Source organism: Toxorhynchites rutilus, chromosome 3 (assembly GCF_029784135.1).
Source record: "Toxorhynchites rutilus septentrionalis strain SRP chromosome 3, ASM2978413v1, whole genome shotgun sequence".
Taxonomy (NCBI): Eukaryota; Metazoa; Arthropoda; class Insecta; order Diptera; family Culicidae; genus Toxorhynchites; species Toxorhynchites rutilus.
In genome coordinates this window covers 152,397,995-152,422,348 of record NC_073746.1, presented here as the reverse complement: position 1 = coordinate 152,422,348, position 24,354 = coordinate 152,397,995, and the positions used below count along the sequence as shown (strand labels likewise).

Here is a 24,354-nt window from a genome sequence, read left to right as displayed (position 1 = left end):
GTCCGCTTGCTTTAAACAGAAGAATGAAATGTAAATTCACAACTGATGTACGAATAGATTTAAGAATTGAGTGTGTGTGATTATCAACATTGTAATAATTTCCTTATACCCCATCCTTTTCCTGAGAAAATGTCACCCTTTTAATCTCGAGTCCACCACGAGTAATCGGTTTCCCACATTACTAACCATAGATTTAATAAAATTGTTCATATATATAGTTTTAAAAATATATTTAAGATTTCGGCTCCTTTAAACTTATGTAACTGAGCCTGTAAAAATAAACGAATTTAAAAAAAAAAAAAAAAAAAATATGTTTGTCGTGTTATACCATCATGTTCATGAAATTTTATGAATTTGCTTATAATTTCCAACAACTTTTCGAACTACATCATCATGGTTCATTTTTTGACTCAAGTGTTACTTTTGAAAAGGGCGTATCGATTTGAGTAAGAGAAATCTTTGATAATTTATATCTCAAAAAATATGAGTCGTACCGAAATAGTGTGTTAGAAACAGTTATAGAGTATTGTTGGTTTAATTTGCAAAAAATATACACTGAGAAGAAAAATTAGTACTCTTTTTTTTATTTACAAAATAAAATTTAAATTTTCGATATCAAAAAATATGTATTTTTTTATATTTTTTTCAATTTTTTCATATAAAATAGAAGTCATGTAGAAAATTTAAAAAATCGAATGTTTCGTAACGTAACTCCTAAACATATGTGTTTACCATAACGATGTATTTAGAAAAGTTGGAAATTAAAAGTGAATTCATAAAATCTCATGAACATGATGGTATAACACGACAAACATATTTAAAGGGCCTACTTACTATTAAAAAGACAATAAATTACAAATATTTTTTTTCAAATATCTCGAGAATGGCTACATTTAGAAGAAGATTGATAATAACCTTTTTTGTTTTAAATCACATCAGGATTCATAATTTGTGGCTAAAAATGATTGCTAACATACAAAAATTCGAAGTTTCTTAAATTCCTAAAAATTCGATGTTCCGCAAATTTCGTCAAAAATAGTTTTACCCTCTTGGGCCCATTTTTTAAATTTTCTACATGACTTCTATTTGATATGAAAAAATTGAAAAAAATATTAAAAAATACATATTTTTTGATATCGAAAATTAAAATTTTATTTTGTAAATAAAACAAAGAGTACTAATTTTTCTTCTCAGTGTATATTTTTTTCAAATTAAGCCAACAATACTCTATAAGAATGAGTTACACACTATTTCGTACGACTCATATTTTTTGAGATATAAATTATCAAAAATTTCTCTTACTAAAATCGATACTACCTTTTCAAAAGTTACACTTGAGTCAAAAAATGAACCATAGTGATGTATTCGGAAAAGTTGTTGGAAATTATAAGCAAATTCATAAAATTTCATGAGCATGACGGTATTACACGACAAACATATTAAAAGGGATATTACTATAAAAAAACAATAAATTGGAAATATTTTTTAAATATCTCGAGAATGGTTGTATTTAGAAGGAGATTGATAATAACCTTTTTTTGTTTTAAATAACATCAGGATTTATAATTTGTGGCTGAAAATGATTGCTAACATACAAAAACTCGAAGTTTCGAAAATTCCTAAAAATTTGATGTTCCACAAAGTTCGTCAAAAACAATTTTACCATCTTGGGCCCATTTTTTAAATTTTCTACATGACTTCTACTTTGTATGAAAAAATTTAAAAAAAATTAGAAAATATGTATTTTGGATATTGCAAATTGAATTTTTATTTTGTAAATAAAAAAAAGAGTACTATTTTTTTTTCTCAGTGTACATTTTTTTCATGTTCAACCATCAATACTCTATAACTCTTTCTAAGACACTATTTCGGTACGACTCATAGTTTTTGAGATATAAATTATCAAAGATTTCTCTTACTAGAATCGATACGCCCTTTTCAAAAGTTACGCTTGAGTCAAAAAATTCCCAATTGCTGCGAAAAACTCATATTTCCTCCAACCCAAACGGAATACACACTTTTATTGGAATCAAAAATACAAGTTTTTAAAATCTGTATTTTTAGGACGATTCCATTTGGAATTGCTGAATCAAAGATAGTCGAAGCGAAGCGACTGAAAGGAGAGTAGATTTTCATGTTTTTTTTCTTCGAAGATGTCGGGCCCTGCTTATTGGACTGCTTGCATCATATGTTAAATAGAAATTCTAAGTTCTTTCAGGTTTTCTGTTACCTCCGTAGGAAAATATTGATACCGATAATAGTAAATGATTGCGTGGAGTTACGTGGACGGACAAGAACACATGAATCCATCTATGCCGATTATGGAACCGCTTTTTACAACACTGACTGTTGAGTTCCAGCTCATTAAATGTGCAAATGTGAACCCAAGCAATGAGATTTCGTTGACGTTACTCATTGATTATTATTTCATGGACCCAAAGACGGTTCTAGGCAGCATTGTTAGCATCTATGTGTACACGCTCTGGTAAAAATCTATCGTCGTCACATTGATAAATTCTCTACAAATATCATAACGCACGTTTGCTGGCGCGAAATCGCAGACTGTTTTCCGTTACGCATGTAGCAGAAAGCCACATCGTGCTCTCAAAATTGAAATAAAATTAAACCTCCGCTACGTATAAATTTGATTTGAAAGAAACTCCCTGAACTGATACTGATACACTCTACATCTATATAAATAAAAATGTGAGGCCAAATGTGTTGCTAAGCGCGAAACCCGAAGAAGGAATCGTCCGATTTGAGCCATCTTCATTTCGATGTATTCGTCTCTGCCCGTAGATCAATGTTATGGAGAGAAAAATCGGAAAATTTTCGGAAAACTCTTAAGGAAGGTCGGAAAATTCGGTTAATTGAATACCCATATGTTCGAAAATTACATCATGATTGGCGTTGTTAGTCCATTCGATGTTTGCGCTCACGAAATTGATCTTTGTTTGAAGGGAAAAATGGATTTTCAGGCGGAATAACGCATTGCTATCTATCTATCATTTCAAAGTTTTTCGAAGGTAACTTCATTTCAAGCTCTTCATTTTAGTTATATTTAACCATAAATCTTCATCAGCTGGAGGTTACAGTGCATCGACTCTCGGGACCATAGCAAAAAACTAGCTTGCAAAAGCTTCATCCGAATCCACACTGGTTGTAGATGTCGATGAAATCTAATATCGGATTATCATATGACAGCAAGATACCATAAGTCTACTTAAGCCTCGGCCTCAGCAAATTTCACCCGCCTCAGCGTATGATTAATTCCTCTGGTCTGAACCAGTTGAAATCTCTACTGGAAAACTCTATCACGAGGAAAGAAGTAATACTGGAGAATTGTCCAACCATAGTCAGATAGAACTTGTAGGCATAATAGCGGAATATCATCTGAGTCTTGGAATCAAAACCACGGAAAATCAATCGTCTCATAAATTGTTCATATGTTCAAACACGAAAAAAGATAATTAACAAACAAACAAAATCATGAATTCCATAATACAATTAATTTGCATGATAAACCTTTCAATGATGGGTGAACTACTCATTTTTCGTACGAAGATTAAATGTTACGTAAACCTTTTTTGTCACTCTTTCAGGAATTATATTTCATCCCCCGATATGGTGGCAAGCGCAACCCAGGAGGAAATATCTATTACACAATTTTTAACCTCAAACAAAAAAAGGCTCATGAGAAATCAGAGGAAGCTCATCAATCAAAAAACCTCAAACCAAGTTCTTTGGAGACTCTTGACGAAAGCTTAAACATGGTTTACATACAAAGACATCTCTTTCTGTTTTCTTTTCTCATATCATTTGGGATTGTGCCAAAAAAAGTCCATACGACGTCTATGGGGATCGAACCAAAGCCGGCTGAAATGCAAAGTTTCTTTACACGACCACGCTATCCATATAGCTACCAGCGCTATTATAAAGGAGCGTGGTAATATTACACCTCATCATAAAATGAAGTTGGAAGGTGTTTTCTAAGACGATAAAGAAGAACATGAACGAGAATATATCTTTCTCTGTCTGGGTCGTGTATTTGACAAACTATACGAAAAGCTTTCATATGCTTTGTGTCTCCTGTTTCGCTTTCTCATATTGGCTCTAGCATATATATTATACAAATGATATACATGTATTGGGGAGTAGAACATTTTATGTTATTTTTCAGCTCATTTAATGTAATAAATCGGGATGCCAGAACATGTGCTAGAAATTAACTTTGGGTGTAGAAGAACCGCGTAAACCAGGAGGTACTTGCTTCGGTCTATTCTCAGCACGTTCGATTTGAGGTTTAATTCCAACTTGGGAAGTTTCGGTCTTCTTTCTGGGGAGTGATGGAAAAGAAGTAATTTTTCTTTTCCTGATGGCACCCTACGATGTACCGGAACTTCCTGCATTGGGAGCGTCAGCAACAGGCTCGTTGTTCTGCAGAATGGAGTGGAGATTGTCCTGAGTCGTTGGAACAGAACTCTTAAGTATTTCTGCATAAGTCCGCTTGGAACGTTCCTTCGAGGAACGCTTGGTTTTTTCCCCTAGTTGTTTGTACACCGGGCATTGAATAATATCATGAGGAGTCCCGCCGCAATGAAGACACTTGTGCTCTTTCGCGCAAGGATTCTGATCATGGCTCTCTCCACAATCTATTGCAACAATAGGCGACCGTGTGACCGAGTTGCATTTCATTACCCGGGGTATGAACAACCGAACAGGTAAACGAAGTGCACCTATTGCAACGTAGTTTGGAAGGCGGAACCCTCAAAAGTCACACGAAAAGAGTTTGTCCGATTGAGAACCCTTTTGTCATTGTTTTGTGACACAGATTTCAGTCAATCGCATGCAAGAATCTTCACAGTTTTTAGTGAAGAGTTCTTGAAGAGACCGGCACCATCGATAATCTCTTTTCGAGTCAAACCCTTTTCGGTTATTACGCCGTCTATTTCGACGTTGCACAGGGCACGTATACGCGATACTCAATAGTAAAGAGGTCGCAGCGCGTGATTTCGTTCGCTTGGATCCTGGTTGAGACGACAACTCGTAGTTTGTCTGGCCCCATCCGTGTAATCTCGGTAACTTCGGAAAACTTCTGAGTAAGTTCCTTCGAGATACGAATGACATTGAGAGGTTTAGATTCTAACTTCATATACAGAAGTTTCTTCCTCAACTTCTGCTTCATCTTCCTGCTCTTCAGGAGGAGGATCGGTATCGGAAATATTCAATGGCGTCGATGGGGGATCCTTCCCGCCCTTAGCCATATAAAAAAAGGTCAACTGTTCGATATGAACAGAATATAATGATAATTAAAATAAATAAATAAGTGTGAAGGTTATGATGCGAATATTAAGTTCAATTTATTTTATGTTAAATTCCAGTTCCAATAAAAATTCAACGGTATATAAGAAATAATGATCACCCCTAATGCCAACGTTTGCCGATTTGGTTTACACAAAGATGAACAATGGTGTAAATCGTGCACAGAAGGTAGAAGGAATGATAGGGAAACAAAAGAAAAATAAATTTTTACTTGCTGCGGCTGTGTGGCGTGTGTGATGAATGTGTCTGATTTGGATCCTCAGCGCGCACCACTTTAAACTTCGCTCCACTCGCAAGCGCAACCGATGAAAAAGCACACTATTATTCGATGTGAAAAAACACCTCTGTTGAATCGATTAAAAACTTGTCCGATCTGCTTGCGAGTTGTCGAACCGAAAGTGAATGCATCGATCACTTTTGCCTGCCCAACAGATTACTAATACATATGCACGCTACAAGCGCCTTATAAGCCACTGGTGACAGTCAAGGGATTGCTAAGATGGCCGCCTTTTAGTAGCCAGCATAGAAAATCAAATCACTAAAATAAAAAATGAAGTGCTCCGCGCGATTCTTCAGCTGTGATTTTAATTGCAAATCGTCAAGAAAGCTTCCGGATGGGTATCCAAACATCGCTTGCCAAAGGAAACTATCCAACGTAATCAAATATTAACATATATGACTCCAAACATTAAACAATACGTGAGCCCCCTAAGCGCGAGCCCTGTTTTATGCTGCCTACGCTCAATTTGCATTGGATGGGATAGGGTTGCCAGAGACCCGGTTACAGTACATCCCCTCAGTAATAACCGCTAGTACTGTCTCTGTCAGCATTCGTACGGAAGTAAATCGTAGAATATGGGATCCAAATGTCGACATTATGGGCCTGATCACGAACATCACATCACGGTGAAAACAAAATGAAGTGCTTACAAATTGCATACAATTCTTTTCGTTTTCACCGTGAAGTGACGTTCGTGATCAGGCCCTCGGCCTGATTCTACGCGGCGTGTGAGGTGAGATGACAATTGTCACATCACCATCACGCAACTCTCCTCACTCTATTCCTACAGTCGTTTCGGATGCCGTGAGAGGTTCATTTGATGTATGTGAGAGGATGAACAGCAAGTGACAAGGCGTTCATTCTGCTGGTTGCCAAATCTGATCAGAGATGCCACATTCGCACATGTGTTCACGAATTTGTAGACATTTAACTTTTATCATAACCTTTTATTCCTGCTGCAGGCTATTTAAAATAGTGACAAAACATTATTGATTCCATATTATAAACGAAGCTGGTCAGTATGTCAGACATTAGCACATATTTACAAATATTTCAGATTTTTATCGCATATATTTGAGAAAAAACATCTGGCATCCCAGAATTTTATTTGTTTCGCTCAGAGAGGTCAGATATTTGTTTTGCTGCAGTCAGTACCGTATCTATAGATCTGATTTAACCCTAGGTAGTGCGGACTAAATCAAAACGGCTGTCAAAAAAGATCCAATTGAAATGTCAAAAGAGATCCAACGATCAGGAGTGTTATTTTTCTTATGATAATCAACACTATAAAAGAGGTATTGTTGTCAGGGGCAAAAATAATTCAAACAATAAAATGAACGAACTACATTTTTCCGTAAATTGTTTAATTAACCATTGCATCTCTGAAAGAGCATCTCAGCCTTTCACTGAGCTACGCCTTTTTAATGTCCCCTCTCTTTGACATAACGTTTTTCCGAACGAAATAAAAACAAACGAAGTCAGAGTCACGTAAATGTTTACTCCTGCGATTTGAAAATATTCCATAAAAAGTGGAAGGAAGAGATGCCAGATGATTTTTAAAAAAAGTCTGTAAAAACATGTGAATGTCTGTTAAAAATGTGGAAAAGTCTGTAAAAGTGTGCAGATCTATAGAAATGTCTTTTAACGTTAATTTTCACATATTCATTAATACTTTGTACATCGTGATGCACGTAAGATTGTATTTTGTATATATATACAGCCATTCCATGCCAAACCAATATAGTGGTTCTCAGATCTTCGTCAAAAGTGGTAATATTGTTCTTTATCGCAAAACATTAGACTCGTATTTTTTTATTTTTTCATTGGGGTGCCCATTTCCATTTTAGGGTGATCCAAAAAATCATTTTTTCCACTTTTTCCCAAAATGACTTTTTTCAAAAATTTATAACTTTCGAACCACTTAACCGATTTAGATGATCGACATATCAAATTGAAGCCAATGAGCTTTAATTGAGAAATATTGAACTTGCAGATAACATGGATCCTATTTTCGTAATTATTGATTGTACTCGTTTTTTAATGTTTTCATGGCTTTGGACTAGGGGGCGCTATATTTTTTAATATTTTTTCTTGAAACGTGAGAATTTTTTACATAAAATATCTCGATGTCAGAGATGCTATTTTTTTCGTTTTTGAAATATGATTTTTCAAAACTAATCGATGGTTTGAAAAACAAATTTTACCCATTTTTCCCACTACAAAAACATAACTCTTGAACTATTGGACCGACATGATCAAATTGAAGCTTACGAGCTATTTTTCTTTGGAAAAATGTTACTTTTGCGAAAAAATTTAATTCTTGTTTTTGTAATTATTGATTGAGTTATTTTTTCATAGTTTTCTCGTTTAAAGATAGGAGCGCTATATTTTTTTATGGAAAGCTGAGGATTATTTACCTAACATATCTCGATATCGGAGATGTTATAGTTATCGTTTTTAAGTTATAAATTTGTAAATTTAACATGTTTTAAGTCTTCGATCAATTCGTCCCGCAAGTGTGATGTTTTTTCAAATTTTGCTTATTGGCTTCCATTTAATACATCGATCATCAAAACCGGTTCAGTAGTTCAAATGTTATGATTTTTAGCAGAAAGTTATTTTTGGACAAAGGGGGAAAAATGATTTTTCGAACCACCGGATTACTTTGAAACATCATATCTAAAAAAACAAAAAAATAGCATCTCTGATATCGAGATATGTTATGTAAAAAATCCTCAGCTTTCAAGGAAAAATATAAAAATATAGCACCCTCTAGTCCAAAGTCACAAAAAAAATAAAAAACGACTACGATCAATAATTACTAAAATATAATTATTTTTTTCGCAAGTTAAATATTTTTTAATAAAAGGCTAAGTCATTAGTTTCAATTTTATATGTCGATCATCTAAATCGATTCAGTGATTCAAAAGTTTTTTCATTGTCATTTTTGTCATTTTTGGGAAAAAGTGGAAAAAATTGATTTTTCGGACCACTTAATAACTTATGTGTTGTAAGTGTGTTTAAATGTTTCAACGATCTACACATACATACGCGTTGTTAATTTTTATAAAAATCGGTATTTCTTCGTTGATATATTGGACATCCACCAAGGTTTGCGGTCTTGTCGTTGATGAAACTTATAAGAAAATACAGTGTATATTTTCCATCCGCCATGCAAGGCTATACAAGTTTTAGATCCCCACTTAGCCATGAACTATGTCTGTGGTAACAATATCGAACAGTAACCCATATTTCGTCATAAGCAGGCCCGAAAGCGAATGTAAATTGTTGAGAATAGAATGAAAATTTCTATTCGATTTTGTTTTAATACTAAGAAGACATAGTCCTGACCCTAGCCTTACTATTTTTCAATAAATCTCCTTGCATTTCAGCAAAACAATCTTATCTAGAACAAAAAATAATTATCAGAGACAATTTTCGTTCAAGATTTTTCGTTACCTGCAGAGAATGCAATTTTTCATTAATTGTGAATAACCGTATCCTCTCTTTCGTCTGCAATGATGTCAGGGCAAAAGTACGGGTTCCAAACTTCATACACACCAGATGGGCCAACCAGAAAGACTGCCGGGCCGCAGGTTGAGAATCGCTGGTCTAACGTCATGTATATTGATATAAACTAAATATAATAACTTTTCTGTATTAAAACTGTGGAAAATGTCATATGGTGAGTCGAATATTTTTGATGTGATGAATAGAGCCCTTTTATTTTTCAAAAACCTGTGAAATATTGTTATATCCAAAAAGTCTACAACAAAATCAAAACGTGTTTTACAGATATGTCTGTAAATTTACAAACATATTTGTAAATCTGTCATCTCTGGTGGTCTAAGAATTTATTGCAAGAAATCGCTTGAAAACATGCATGAATTTGCTTGAAAATGAAGTGGATTGAGTCCGCACCACTTAGATTTAACCTGGCCTGTTGTTAGTGTATCAGGACATTCTGCCGAATTTGCAGGTATTTGATTTAGATTTGGTGAAACAGTTGATTGCATCCTGTAAAGTTTAGCATTTTTGTTTGTTTTGGTCGTAGTTGCTGCTGCTCTCTGCACTCTCAGTGTTAAATTGTTGCTCTGGCTCCGGCTCGGGCATATACCACGGCTTCTGAAATGGATATGCAGTTCGGTGACGATGACTCGCGGATAGATAGATGAAACACAAGACCCATATGATAGATATATTTTAGAGAAAATAAATAGATTTCATGAAATGAAAATAATTTCGGTGTGCTTATTCGTCCAATTGAGGAATAACAGACTCACTACCGCTTTCACAAAAAAAAACTACTTGCAATTTGTCTTTCGTACTGTGAAAATTGAAGATAAATTGAATTTATTGATACATATAATACCATTACTATCGATTCTATACGACCCAAAAAAACACTTATTATTCCTCTTCCTTTTTTCATTTGTTTTCATGCACTGTCGACACCTCAAGACATGTCGACGATTGTCACCTAGAAATCCCAGTTCATGTGACAATCGTCACGTATATTTGAGAGCGGGAATAAAGTGAAAGTTCATTCATGTGAGATTTCTCACGGCATACGCCTGGTGGAATCGCGTGACATAAGTGACAATTGTTATCTCACCTCACACGCCACGCAGAATAAGGCCGATCATTCATGCCTAATGATGATTTCACAAACATACACACACAGCTCGATACAACGAGAGGAAGCCCTCTGTATCGAGATGTGCTACGACATAGAATAGTAGCATACGAGAATTTTTTGTTCTAGTGCGGATATGGAAGAGTACCCAGAATTTTGGAATACAGATATTCACTGCATTAATTTAGATAAACGTATATTTCATGAAAATATGCTTTCAAATTCCAGCAGGGTAATCTTACTGTTGCATGTTGTGGGGTTCGATTAAAACTCAAACGAAATATAGGAGCACAAGGGTTCATAGTTTGTGATCGATATCTGAATGGGAAGGAGGAAGTCTGATGCGAGTTCAACCAAATAAACGAGAAGTGCTGATAACTTTCGACTCTTTCGAGTCTACTAGAGTAATAAAAAATTAAATAGCTAAAAAATTATTACAAAAATTTCGATGCATTCTAAAATAATATCCGAAGTGATAAACGAGTGGATTGAAGAATATAATTATGTAGTTCTACGTCGAAAACTGCGGTCGTGTCCTAGATACAACCCATTACAATTTTTTTACGTTAGTTACATACGGTTCAACAATAAAAGAAAATGACATTATAAAAAATTCAAGTTGAACCGTACTTTTTGAGATAATGGGGATCCAAATCACCTCGTATGTCCAACTCACCCCATGTTACCCTATGTATTTGTGCACTCCGGAATGCGTGCGGACTTCAAAATTGGCATTAACACAACGTTTTTGCTCGGTTATTCATGACTGCATTGGAAGATATCCCTTCATATCTTCAGGTTATTGAACTTCTACGTATGCCGTTTGACGAAATGTTGATAACAATTTGCTGCGAGACCGTCGATTGCTGTAAATAACAGTAGTAAGTACTTATAGCACTTATCTATACACTTCTGCATTGCTGTAGAAGGCGAATGAGCAAAGTTTAAAGCCTCTTAAAAACAAAGAATCGAATCGTATTGCATTGCTGTCCTAAACTAATCGGGGAATGCCAGGACTGCCAGGCGGCTATGTGCTTTCTTCATTATGAGTCTTCACCCTCTCTTTTCCTTCTTTGGCTTTTTGTTTCCGTTTCCTTCTCCGACCGTGCTCCAATCGTTTTCTTGTTGTCGGTGCCGCTCTGGTCGTGTCTTCGCTATCGCCATGATCATCGTTGTTGCGACCAATTCCGTTTTTTTCAGCAGCTCTTCTGCTGCTGAATCTTTCTTTCTTCCTTCCTTCCTTCCTTCGGCGTCATCTGCTTTCTCGGCGGCTTTTATTCTTTCGATAAGTCTGCCATGCTTCATAGCTCATTCTAAGAGGGATTTTAGAATCAACATTCTGGACTTGTTCTTCTTGTCCTCGTTCGGTTTGTCCTGCACGAAAGTATCGACTTCTTTGACTCTCGTCACGATCATATTCTGGATCGTATCTCCAGTCAACTATCCTTTCTAGGGCTGAACTACTGCTGGACTTTGACAAAAACGCAATATCGTGGAGCGCATAATTTTTTTGAGCAATGCAGCATAGTTGAACTAATAATCTCGAATTACATAAAAGCATTCATTAACAAATTTGCTTTCCACTTGAAATGTCGATTTCTGATTCAAAACTATACGAAATTCTCGTTTTAATACTTTTATTAAACAATCTTGATATTTTATATCAACAAGAAGGAACATTCGTAAATTTTTAATACATTGTATGAGAGGTTTGAATGAATTTAATTTCTAAACATATTTATGATAGAATGCTTTTGAGGTCTTGGATATTGGGACATCATTGCGTTCCCGTCGAACCAAATCCTCCAGCTCCACGTTCGGTCTCGGTAAGGCTGCTTACCTCCTCCAGCTCTGGATAAAAAATGCGTTCGCAAATGAACTGGGCAATGCGATCTCCACGGGCCACTTTGAACTCGGTATCGGAATGATTGAACAAAACAACGCCCAGATTGCCGCGATAGTCCTCATCAACCACTCCAGCGCCAACATCAATGAAATTCTTCACGGCCAGACCAGAACGCGGAGCGATACGTCCATAACATCCTTCCGGTAGTTGGACCTGGATGTCAGTCATTACCACCTGTTTGCCCCGAGCTGGAACACTATACTCGTACGCACTGGAAGTAAAATTAATATAGTTCATCATTCATTAAAGATGAACCTTCCGGCTATGCACCTCTTGAGATCGAATCCAGCAGCTTTTACCGATCCCTTCGAGGGGGCAAAAGCCTGATCGGTTAGCTTCACGAAACGAAGAACACATTTGGCGGTTTCCTTCATGGCTACTGTAATGTATTTAGACGATGCGAGCGAATGAACGGGAATGATGCTCGAGATCAAATAATCACCTATGCATAAACAGTACACAATCAACTTTGCGCGCAAATTTCGACCAGTGTTGGCAAACTTATTTCCTGTTATACACTTGAAGCCGTTTTTGTCGTTTTTGTGATTTTTGCTGTTCGCTGTTAAGATAATTAAAGTAGAGGTAGAGGGTTGAAGATGTGTCAAAATTGTCTTTCAGATCCAACGTAAATAGAATACCAGGTATATTACAATAAAGAAGCTCATACACTGTTTGACCGAAGCCAAATATTTGACCCTTTTTGATAGATAAAATTTGATCAACGTGTATTGAACAAATATATTCGATATAAAACACGACAAACAAATAATCAGTTATTGGATGCCTAAGCTATTCTCTCTGGTTGTTCGTTAAACTGTCGGTACATGGTTAGGATACCTTAAATATTTCAGTTGACTTTTTTCCATGTTCGATGTTTGACATTGTTTGCCATTGTTGATAATTGAAGTGTGGCAAGCAAAGTATTGTTTGTTCGAATTTTCAAACCACACTTTACTTGTCAGTATCAAATATATTTTGCTGATGATTTAGTCATAATGGTACGTGGCAAATTCGACGATGTGATATCGAGTAGGATGCAGATGGCCTTAAACCTTACACAATCATGGTGTATCAAAGAAGGTCTGAGCATAAATCCCTCAAAAACAACAATTGTTCCTTTCACCAAAAAGAAGAAACTGCATCTGCAGACTCTAAATCTTGGTGGAGAGGAAATAAAATTCAGCGTTTCAGTGAAATATCTAGGCGTAATCCTAGATGCTAAACTAAACTGGAACGCACACTTAGATGCAATTATCAGTAAGGCCAACATTGCCCTATGGGCATGTTCTAAAATGATAGGTAGAACATGGGGCCTGAAACCAAAAATGGTTATGTGGGTCTATACAGCAATTGTGCGGCCTAGGATAACCTATGCCTCATTAGTATGGTGGCCAAAGACTAAGGAGACTGTAGCTACAAAAAAGCTAAACAAACTCCAACGACTGGCATGCGTTGCTGTAACAGGAGCAATGCGAAGCACACCCTCAAAGGCATTGGAGGCTATCCTTCACTTGTTACCTTTGGGTCAACATGTTCAGCTGGAGGCTAATAGAAGCGCTCTAAAGCTAAAAAGATATAAAAAAATATTAGACGGGGACAAAACTGGTCATTTGAGCATCCTGAATCTCTTACCCGTTGGACCAACCTCAGAGATGAACAGCGATTGGATGGAGCCAAGGACCAATTATGACATTCCATACACAGTGATCGAACTTTCTCGTTCAGTATGGGATGAGGGTGGTCCCGATGTTCGTAATGGTTCAATCCTGTTCTATACCGATGGGTCGAAAATGGGTAACAGAACAGGTGCTGGAGTGTATGGTCCCAGAATAAAAATTTCTGTAGCTATGGGGAACTGGCCAACAGTTTTCCAGGCAGAAGTAGCTGCAATAATAGAATGTATAAATGTCTGCCTTAAAAGAAATTATAGACATGCTAACATTTGTATCTTCTCAGACAGTCAAGCAGCACTTAAAGCCCTCAATGCTTTCAAGTGCTATTCAAAAATTGTCTGGGAATGCATTTGCCTTTTACGACAACTGTGTCAGAGAAGTTCGGTACAACTGTACTGGATTCCTAGCCATTGCGGTATAGAGGGAAATGAACAAGCAGATGAACTCGCAAGACGCGGCTCAAGCTCACCCTTCACTGGTCCAGAACCATTCTGTGGAATTTCTGAATGTGTGTTGAAGAGTGAGCTGAAGAAATGGGAAGACCGGGAAGTAATGGCCAACTGGATGGCTGTACAACTCAACCAGTCAAAAAAATTTATCACGCCGAGTATTAAAATTACTCAACAATTGCTGAGTCTTAATAAGAAAGACTTCAGCACATTCACTGGTCTTATAACAGGACACTGTCCGAGTAAATACCATCTCAAAAACATAGGTTTAGTGCAAGATGATATTTGTCGCTTTTGTAATGCCGAAAGCGAAACCTCGGAACATTTGCTCTGCAAATGCGGAGCACTAACAAGACGCAGACTTCAACACCTTGATAAGGCTATTCTGGAGCCCAAGGAAGTTTGGTCTGTGTCGCCGATCAGGACTATAAATTTTATCAAACAGATTATTCCTGATTGGCACCTATCTCGCTATAGCTTTCAGTCTACTTCTTCATCAATAAGCAGTAGAGAAGCTTGAAGCGTAGTACAAAAAATGGGGCATACCACAATAGTTCAAACTAATGGACGCAGTGGTTCACACCCAACAAGGGAAAAAAAAATCAAATATTTGTACAATTTCAGCTCCAATTGAGCTTAAATTTCGCACAGGTAATTTTTATGGCCCAACAACAAAATGTACCTTCTGAATCATATTTCGGACACTTTGTTCTAAAATCATGAAATGTTTAATGCACTGATGATATAACTATAAAATTAATATCCCAATTGCTTCTTCAGAATAATCCCTTGGTTTCACTATCATATGAGAACTACGTTTGAATTATAACATAATCGACAAAAAACAGACAACACTACTCATTATCGTTTGTGTTTGACGTTTGCTTAGCATGAGCAGTAGAATTTACCCGTTCATCAATATTGGAATTTCTCCCGTGTTTCATCAGTTCTCATCATCGTTGACAGTTTACTGTGATTGCTTGGTAAGTTTTTCGCAGTTGACTATAAAATATAATTAAGTGTAATGTAATTTTCGTCCAAAAAATTGCAAAACAAAGTGTCCGAAATTTGAATCCAACTTTGATATAATATATGAATCAAACGATTCACATTTCGGACAGTTGAAATTGGTGATACTACAATGTGAGTTTTCAGGCTTATTATGGATGCAAAGCGTAGATTCATATAACGCACCAAAATATTTTGAAATCTTGTATAAATAATACACATGTTTTTCAGCTTCAGACCAACAGATAGATTTGAGGGAAGTTGAATAATTAGTGGACAATGTGCAACTGGATGAACTTCTAACAGAAGAAACCTTGAATCCTCCCTATGTTGCCTGGTAATTCATCAACTCATGGTAAAAATAAGCCTCACGTTACTCCTGCAGTGGCCACAAGCGAATCTGGGATATGTTGTATTAAGAAGTAGAACCTGCGAAGAAGTTGATTAAAATGACGAAGCACCAACAAATTTGAGGAAAAGAAAAGGAACTCTGAGTTGAAAACGAAAGAAAATGAAATTCAAACAATAGCTCAGCTGAGAAAGCAGGAAGAACGGATGGAGCAAAAAGAAAAACTAGAATAACTGAATGAGGCAAAAAAGCTGCAAATTCAAAAATTAAGAAAGAGAAATGAGTACAAAAGGATAATGACAAAATAGATGTAACTATGTAACAAAAATTAAGAATCAGGATTCAGGATAACCTGAATTCAAATATATAATTATCATTGAAGCAATATAAGCCTTACTGTATTTTAAGCCATGAAGCTACTAAGAAATATCAATGAACGACAAACATTTTGGGGAAAATAAAAAATATCATAAAGCGGTTGTTGAAAATTATTTCAAGCCAATTAAAAAAAAGTGGTTAAAGTTTTATTACAATTTAATCAGCCATCAATGGTTGTAGACAATTTTTAAGACATTGGTGTGTGCATGGAAGGTTAAGGTTGCGCAACACTTTTAAACAGGCCAAGTCGTTGTTATTTTCGGATGTTTGATCATTTTATAGTATTAGTAATTGAACAGAAATCTAAATTTTGCTTAAAACCACAAAAAATCGTTATGCAAACAGAGATTTAATTCAGTCTGTCCGAAATTTGATTTTTTTTATGAATAGTGTCTGAAGTTTGATTCTTATTCGCTTCATTTGAAAACCATTTTATTCGATGATTTTTTTAATGTTTTCAATCAAATAGGTACCAAAGTAAAAGCATATCGAACTAATTTATTAAATATTGAACTAATTTATTAAAAATATCAACCAAATAATACCTGTGCATAAAGTTTAGATCTGTTTTCTGCATCATATGCCTTAAGCGCCCGAAATATGGTTCAGAACGGTACATGGTCGGTTCTTTAAATTCGATAATTATTATTCTTTCCATACCTTCATTGTCACTTAGGCTAAGTCCCAGAAGGTCGATTTTCGGCCAAAAATTTTTTTTCGAGATGACACCAGATCGTTTCATGCATTATTAAGTCAATTGGCGCCGATTTTTTTTTTCGATTTTCCAAATTTCCTTGAACTGCATCTGCCTGATATGCCTATATGATGTCGATGATTTACGATAGAGCATGTCATGAAAACCATAATTGTTATATCCAATTACGACTTGATTTGTCGTGATTGATAGAATCGGGTTTTCGCATTTCATACGATTTTAGATATACAAGATGTATATTATATGCGATTGTGATTCGGTCCCACTTTATATACGACATAGAATATGCTAAGTTATACGATTTAATGTTTGCTGGGGAATCATCAGATTAGAGCTATCTTTATTTTGTTGTGCTCGTCTTCTTTCAAATGAAAATGATGAGACAAGAAAGAAAATATGGGAACACAAAAAAAAAGATTTCCCATATTGGAATGAGATGTTTGTCCATTTGGAATTTTGAACTGTTTAACTGGAATTCGTTTGGATGTCATTGAGCTTCGTGTTCTGTTATTGAGAAGCGAAAATAGTAATACATTTTCAGATGAGATGAGCTTTTTTAAATTAAAAATTGCAAATAAAAACCAACTTTCCGAGGATCGAGGATGTATTCTATGTAAGGGGCTGTTCATATACCACGGACAACTTTAGGGGGGGTAGGGGTTACGAAAATGTCAACGCTTGTCCATGGTGAGGCAGGAGGGGGTTTTGATCATATCCACGTGGATACGTTAAGTAATTTTGTGAAGTAAAACATTCAAGTTAATAGTCAAAATTGAACGAGATCTGTTTTGTATTTACACGATTTTTTGAATCGTGAATACTGAGTACTCAGTATTCATCAATAAAAAGACTGAACTGCCTGAGAGTGCTGCTCGGTCAAACATCCATATTTTTTCATATGACTGAACCTTTTTCCTGAAATGTATATTCTGAAGGTAACGCACATGAACTCGGATCTGTAATATAGTATCGCCAGAAATAATATTGACGTTTCAGGTGTCTGGGTACTATAGTAACGCTGGCATACAATGATAACGCTTACGGTTTATGTGTGTGTATTGACTGAACGTTCTACTTAATAAAGGGAGTACTGTTTTAGCGAGCAACGTGTAAGGACGTATTTTATTGATTCCTGCGGTTATCGATACTACAGGATCCATCAATTTATTCCAATCGGTAATAGAGGGCCATTAAATCCGTCTTTAGTGCGGGTTGAATTCAGCTTTTGCTCTTGATGACAAAACTGTTTGGTTTTTTTCGAGAACTCTCAAGGATTTCTGAACATTGAAACGAACAACAAATTCTTCCATGAGTGTACGGTCCATATCTCTGGAGATCTATTTCTTGCAATGATGTTGTTCTTCATTGATGTCTGGTAATTTTTGTAATAAGCTTCCTTTGAGTTGTCTGGAAAGTTCATGCTGCTACTGCTGATTAATTAAAAGAAAAGATTAATCCTTGATGCCCACGAATTAGTAGATTCGCTACAGATGTCGAAAATCATCGTTCATGAGAAACGAAACATCACGAAAAACATGCATGCAACATGCAACAATGAATGGACTACATATTAACCCATATTACGGAACCCGATCGGATTTGACATATCGCAATCCGAACGAAATAAACTTTTGCATTCTGCATTTCAAGGTTACAACATTTGCACAATCCGATAGGATTTGACTCGATCGGATTAAGGGAGATAGAGACACGAATTTCGGACGTTTCTTCGAGCTCCGAAAAAGTAAACCAAAGAATATTTTTACCATTCATTATATCACTATTTGTTTATCTATCTTTCAACAATAAAACAAAAATTGAACGGAAAATTGTGGATATGTCTGGTAATCCATGATTAGAAGCTGATCAAGTGAGGGGGTTCAAAAAAAAAAGTTGTGCCATGGCGTACAAGATTCCAACCCTTCTGGTTATCTGAAACAAACAAATCGAACAGCTTCTGAATCAGTAAAGATGCCACTATCGCATGAACCTCGGCCAAGCCAAAAACGTGTTTTTGACAAAATGGCGGAAATTTGAAGAAAAAAAATGATGTTTAAAACATTTTTTTAAGTTTCTTGATTTTTTTAAAATAGTAAAGTTACGAAATTATGATTTTTTATAGGTTTATGCGATAGAAAGATGCATACAGATTGTATTCATATAAACATAGATCGGATAAGTAGAACTTGAGATTTTGTGTAAGCTGTGTAAACATGTTTCGAGAAAAACTTGTTTGAAGGTAATTGTTATAGCCGTACTAGATAAGATATCGCATCACTAAAATGGCTATAACTTGGTAAATAATGAGATTTTCGAAAAGTCACTTCTATGGTATATTCTTAAATGTCTGAATTAGAGAAATATGAAGACAAAAAAATTGTTTTTTTTTCAAATTTCTAGACTAGAATACCCTCCTAAAGAACGCAACATTGTCCTTATTTCAAATCCGACCGGATTTGTGAGGGGGTTATATTAATAAGGATTTATTTTACCGAAAAACACTTGAACGGACTTATCTCAATCTGCGATTCGTTTCATAAACACCACGAAAATACATATTTGTAGCGAATTGTAAAGGGCAAATCATTCACAAGAATGTTGAGTTAAAAAAATCCTAGCAAGTGAATGGAGCCCCGAAGCAGGTTTTCGCTTGAAGAAAGTTATGACTGGGTCTAGTAGGACTGAAAGAAAATCTGTATCATGAGCTTCTACCAAGCAACTAGTTTCGATGAATTCCGAAAAGTACTGCTTGCAGCTGAACGTATGAAAATCAACGATCCAGAACGTTTATAGGGCACTTCTAAAATTCCACCCGCCTTACACACCAGGGGTGACATTGCGCATTTCGAAACGAGTGATTTTGGTTCGTTTCGCCCACTTTGACTTAGCTTTATTTACGAACCCAAAAATTTTTCATTTCTCTACGAGACAAATTTTGCTCTAAATCTAGTACACTAGTACAATATTAACTTGAAAAAGATAAATAAAGCCGGGTTCAGACGGTGCGAGTAAGCATACGAGTCGATCTAGTCAGTTACTGCAGTGCAGCTACTCACACCGTGTGAACACATCATGCCAGTTAGTGTCATGTGTGATTCGGCGTGCGAGCTACTTCAAAGTTTTTTGAATTTACTCGCACTCGCATCCCTCAAAACGTCAAAAAACAGAATTTAGCGTTCGAATCAGGGATGCCAAATGTAAACAAATGTCTCTATTTTTAAGATATTTGAAAATATGCGAAGATATTTATAGACTTGAAAAATATTGGAAAAACAAATAAAACCCTAATAGTTTCTAAACGGAATCGTTGTTATTTTGTTTGGCACACTGGTGGGGCACGTTTTCTTATTGAGACAGTTTTATTGGGAATCTAAATATAAAATCATCATCGGGCACAATTTTCATTCAAAATTCACTCACAACTTGCAAAAAAAAGTATTGTTCTAAGAAACAGAATACATATTCGATTTGAAAAAAGTATATTTTCATTCATTATTTTAGTTTTTGAGACGTATTTATTCCTCCGGCGAATCTACTATCATTTTCATTTCACAAATTGGTACACGAAGCTGCTGTCAACGCGAAGTAAATCAAATTTTGAAAAATCTTTTAGACTGCCATTTGTAGCACCACATACTTTCGGAATTAATTAAGCTATGGATGCTTTCGAGGTTCTAAAAAATAGCGACAATAATCTGATATATATTCCATATTCCAGAAGAAAGGCACATCATTTCTAGTTTCACTCATGAGTGTATATTGGCGTTGTATTTGTGGAGCAATTAAATCCAACAGTTTTTTCACTTTTTCAGGTGTTATTTCCAACACTGCTCTGTACTCTCGGGGATCATCATCGTGGAGTTACTCCAGTATTGTATTTGTTACTCCTTTTCTTTGCATCCAATTCCTGGCCCGAATCCTTTTTTCTTTCTGCTTTTTTCGGATAGTACCCTCAGTTCAAAGAAATTCAGCACAAAGTATTTGTAAACACGGCCAGCGTGTGTCTCGCGATAAAATTTAAAATTGTGTAATGATAAATTCAACTGAAAACCTAAGCCGAAAACAGCCAATAAATAAGTTGATTTCGGATCAATCATCTGTCAAATTCGGACCTGATTGCTGTTTCTGACTATTTGATGGACATTTGAAAAATCGTCTGGCATCTCTGGTAAACCCGTACTTAGTATCTAGTTTCTTGTCAGCAGCTCACATTGTGTGAACGGACAAGGCGAGTCAACCATTTGTCAAGCGAGTTCACCGGGTCAGTAGCTGCTCGTTGTGAAGTCAGCTACTAGCAACGTATAAATGGGCCTTAATACTAAAACAAATTCGATTTGAGTTCGAGTTTTCTCAAAACGAGTTACTCGTTTCGAAATGCGCGATGCCACCCCAGATCTTGCATCTTCAGATTATTAACTGTTAAGATTCTTGTAAGAACTTCAACTTACTGCATAGCATGAGTTCTGAGAGGATGGAATTCTTATGTTGCATGAAGGATGCTGAAATATTCAGGAAAAAACGGTGCATCTATGATCGAAAAGATGTATGTCTACAAAAATATGCTTTTGGTTTTTTCCTTAGAATCGGCACGAATTTTTCAGGACAATATTTGGCATGATTTAACAATTAAGAGTTGTAGGTCAACGGAATCATCGATCGCGATGATACTGCAGATGTTTTGTTTTAACTAGGTTCATTATAGCCATCAGGCACTATCGAATTTGTAAAAGCGAAAGTCATTAATGTTTAGACGATAAAATTATGTTTTCAAACAAAGTGTCTGATTTCATTGTATGATTTTTTGAAAACTCAAACAGCCAGCCAGCTTTAATGAAAATACTCGAGAATAAGCTCACAATCGATATTTTAAAATGGATATGGAGATAACGTAAATGGAATTCGGGGGGTGTCTTAAATCAAGCTTTTTCCACGCGGTATGTGGACAGCCCCTAATAGAGTAACACATTTTCTGCAAATATATGCAGTCCGATCTCTGACGTCACTACTCACCCACACACGAATGCGATGGCTATTGACACACCTCGTACTCGTGCCTGTTGACATGACGTAGTGACAGTCGTGTATCCACGGCTGAACTCTATTTTTATTTTCCTATCGTTTCTCGCTTTAATTGAGTGTGTAATAAACAGCGGAAAAAATACAGAAGCGACGCTCCGTTCGAAGCAAATTGTGGATAGTGTATTTTTTTTTTACTTCGTGAGACTGCCATTACTACTGTGTGTCAAATTAAGGCGGACAACTAAAATGAGGAAGGAAAATCTCAAACGTAAAGGCATCGATGATGTGGAGAACTCAGCCGGTGAAAGTGGCGAAAACGACGAAGCCGCGTCCTCCCCGGTCGAAAAAGATGAAAAGGATGACCAGGAGAACGATGCTAACGATAATGCGGCAGAAAATGGTGCCGCTAAGGGAACCGAAGACGAAGAGTTCGAAGACGCCGAAAGTGGTGAGAAAGTGGACGAAAATGACGCCGACGATGCTCGGGAAAATGGCGATGAGGCCGACGATAATAGCGGCAAAACGTCGGAATCAACGCCACCGAAAAAGTTCGGTCGTGCAAAAGGTAAGCCGGTAAAGAAGACCGCCCAGGAAGCAAATGGCGCCGATAAAGAGAAAGAAAATGGTGACGATAATGCAGAGCATGAGAACGACGAGGAGAATGCGGATGACGAGGATGATGATGCGGGGGAGGACAAAAAAGATGCCGATTCCGATTTCGAATCGAACCCGAAGAAGGCCAAGAAGGGAGGCGGTGCGGGAGGTGAGTAATTGGTTGTTTATGTTTTGTTTGCATCTTTCGTTGTGTTCAAACATGCTTTGTTGTGTCCAATATGGTTGGATTGTTTTTGTTTTCTAATTTTTTTTCAGTAAATTTTCAAAAATAATTGCGATTAAAAAAAAATACTACTCTACTAAGTATTGGAGGGAAAACGCTATGATCGTTTTGTGATTGAATTCTAAAAGTTTTTTTTAATATTCGCAAACACTTCCTAAACACTACAATCCTAGATCTCAAATTTGCAAATGGAATAGTAAATTGTATCTTACTCTGCACAAGAAATATGGTATGCAATCCGTTATTACATTACGATTTGTCCGTTTTTAGCCAAGCGGGGTGCAAAGAAGAAGTCACCCAAAAAGCCGGTCAAGGCTAAGGCAAAGGGTAAAAAGGAGAAGGATGTAGAAGATGAGGAAGAAGAGGAGGAATACGAGGTGGAGGACATTGTTGACCACCGGAAGGAACGCGGTGGCAAGATGGTTTATCGTATCCGTTGGAAGAACTATGGCGAGGCTGACGATACCTGGGAGCCGGAGGCAACCTTATCGTGCCCGGATATCATCAAGAAGTACAAGGCCAAGCTGGAGAAGGAAGATTCGGCTCCAGCTGCGAAGAGAGGAAGACCATCTTCCAAATCGGCCCCGGCCGCTAAGAAGGGAGCTGGCCGAGGACGTAAACCTGGCAAGAAAGTGGCACCGAAGGAGGAATCGGACGAGGAAGATGAGGAGGATGATGGTAAGGAATATGAGGTCGAAAGAATAATCGATGTCCACATCAAGCGGGGAGGAGTGCGGGAATACTTGGTCAGATGGAAAGGTTTCACCGCTAAGGATGATACTTGGGAACCCGCCGATAATCTGAGCTGTGCCGATCTGATCGAAAAGTTCAATGAGAAGCTGGACAAGTCCAAAAGCGCCACTGTTAAGGAACTGCGAGTCAACCGAAAACACACCGAGCGCCTAAGTCTTACCGAAAGGGGTCGCAAAACTTCACGGCGCAATGCGAGCAAGATACGTGTTAATTATTTTGATGGCGAGTAATTATAACGATGATCCACCCATTTGATGAACAAAATGAACTCTATGATTCAATAGCGGAGACAGGAGCATGAGAAGAGAAACGTAAAAAAGCACATTTGATTGCATTTAGATTGTGTCACAAGTGTCAATATCTGATAATTGATGTTTTAAGACTACGGACTATGTGCTAAGTGCATCCGTTAGGTTTATTTGAAAAGTCAAAATTTTAGGTTTTTCGCCGTTGGCGAATTTGTCGTATCCTACAGGTAGATGAAGCTATTACAAACAAATGTATCGGAATGAAAAACAAAACTCTTGTAATAATAATGATAATAAACCACAACTTAGTAACTAGTTGTTCCGCGTGGTCAATCTTCCGAACTCCCCCTTTCTTGAGGCAGCTCAAAAGTGCTTTTGGCTTTGTTGTGGGAAAACAAAGAGAAGGTATGTTATTACGTGCTAAATTATGGTTCTTGCCACTACGCAGTGCTTTATGGAAGTGCATCTTTTCATTTTTTCATTCGCGGATGTCACCATCGCAATCATTTTATTGCTGTCTTCGACTAACCGTGGGAACAATTTCTCATGTGTCGTTCCCGATTATGTTAGATAGAAAACGTTATATTTTACTTGAATGCTCCAAATGAGTCTGGAATATATTTAGTCTTAACTTTCCGACAGTTATAAAATGATCGAGCCATTGAGAAATTCCACAGAGAAGCAAAGACACCACTTTGAAAATATCACTCATTCATTTCATGCTTTCTGTTGGCATGCAGATTGGGATTGGGCAGTCATTAGAAAAAGATTGATTTTCCG

At 36.6% G+C, this 24,354-nt stretch overlaps 3 protein-coding genes across 3 annotated transcripts in view; 2 read left to right on the top strand and 1 right to left on the bottom strand.

The window, feature by feature from the left end:
• Window positions 1-24,354, top strand: part of LOC129777103 (homeobox protein 5) — a 399,412-nt gene that overhangs the window by 7,813 nt on the left and 367,245 nt on the right. The window lies entirely within an intron of this gene.
• LOC129777107 (deoxyuridine 5'-triphosphate nucleotidohydrolase) lies at window positions 11,859-12,647 on the bottom strand. The gene is made up of 2 exons (XM_055783181.1): window positions 12,415-12,647; window positions 11,859-12,355 (listed from the first exon to the last, which is right to left on the bottom strand). The coding sequence occupies exons 1-2, from the start codon at window positions 12,516-12,518 to the stop codon at window positions 12,016-12,018; spliced, it is 444 nt and encodes a 147-aa protein (XP_055639156.1). The 5' UTR covers window positions 12,519-12,647; the 3' UTR covers window positions 11,859-12,015.
• On the top strand, window positions 21,822-23,889 carry LOC129777105 (aspartic and glutamic acid-rich protein-like). The gene is made up of 2 exons (XM_055783178.1): window positions 21,822-22,498; window positions 22,844-23,889. Exons 1-2 carry the CDS (start codon window positions 21,982-21,984, stop codon window positions 23,554-23,556), a joined length of 1,230 nt encoding a protein of 409 aa, XP_055639153.1. The 5' UTR covers window positions 21,822-21,981; the 3' UTR covers window positions 23,557-23,889.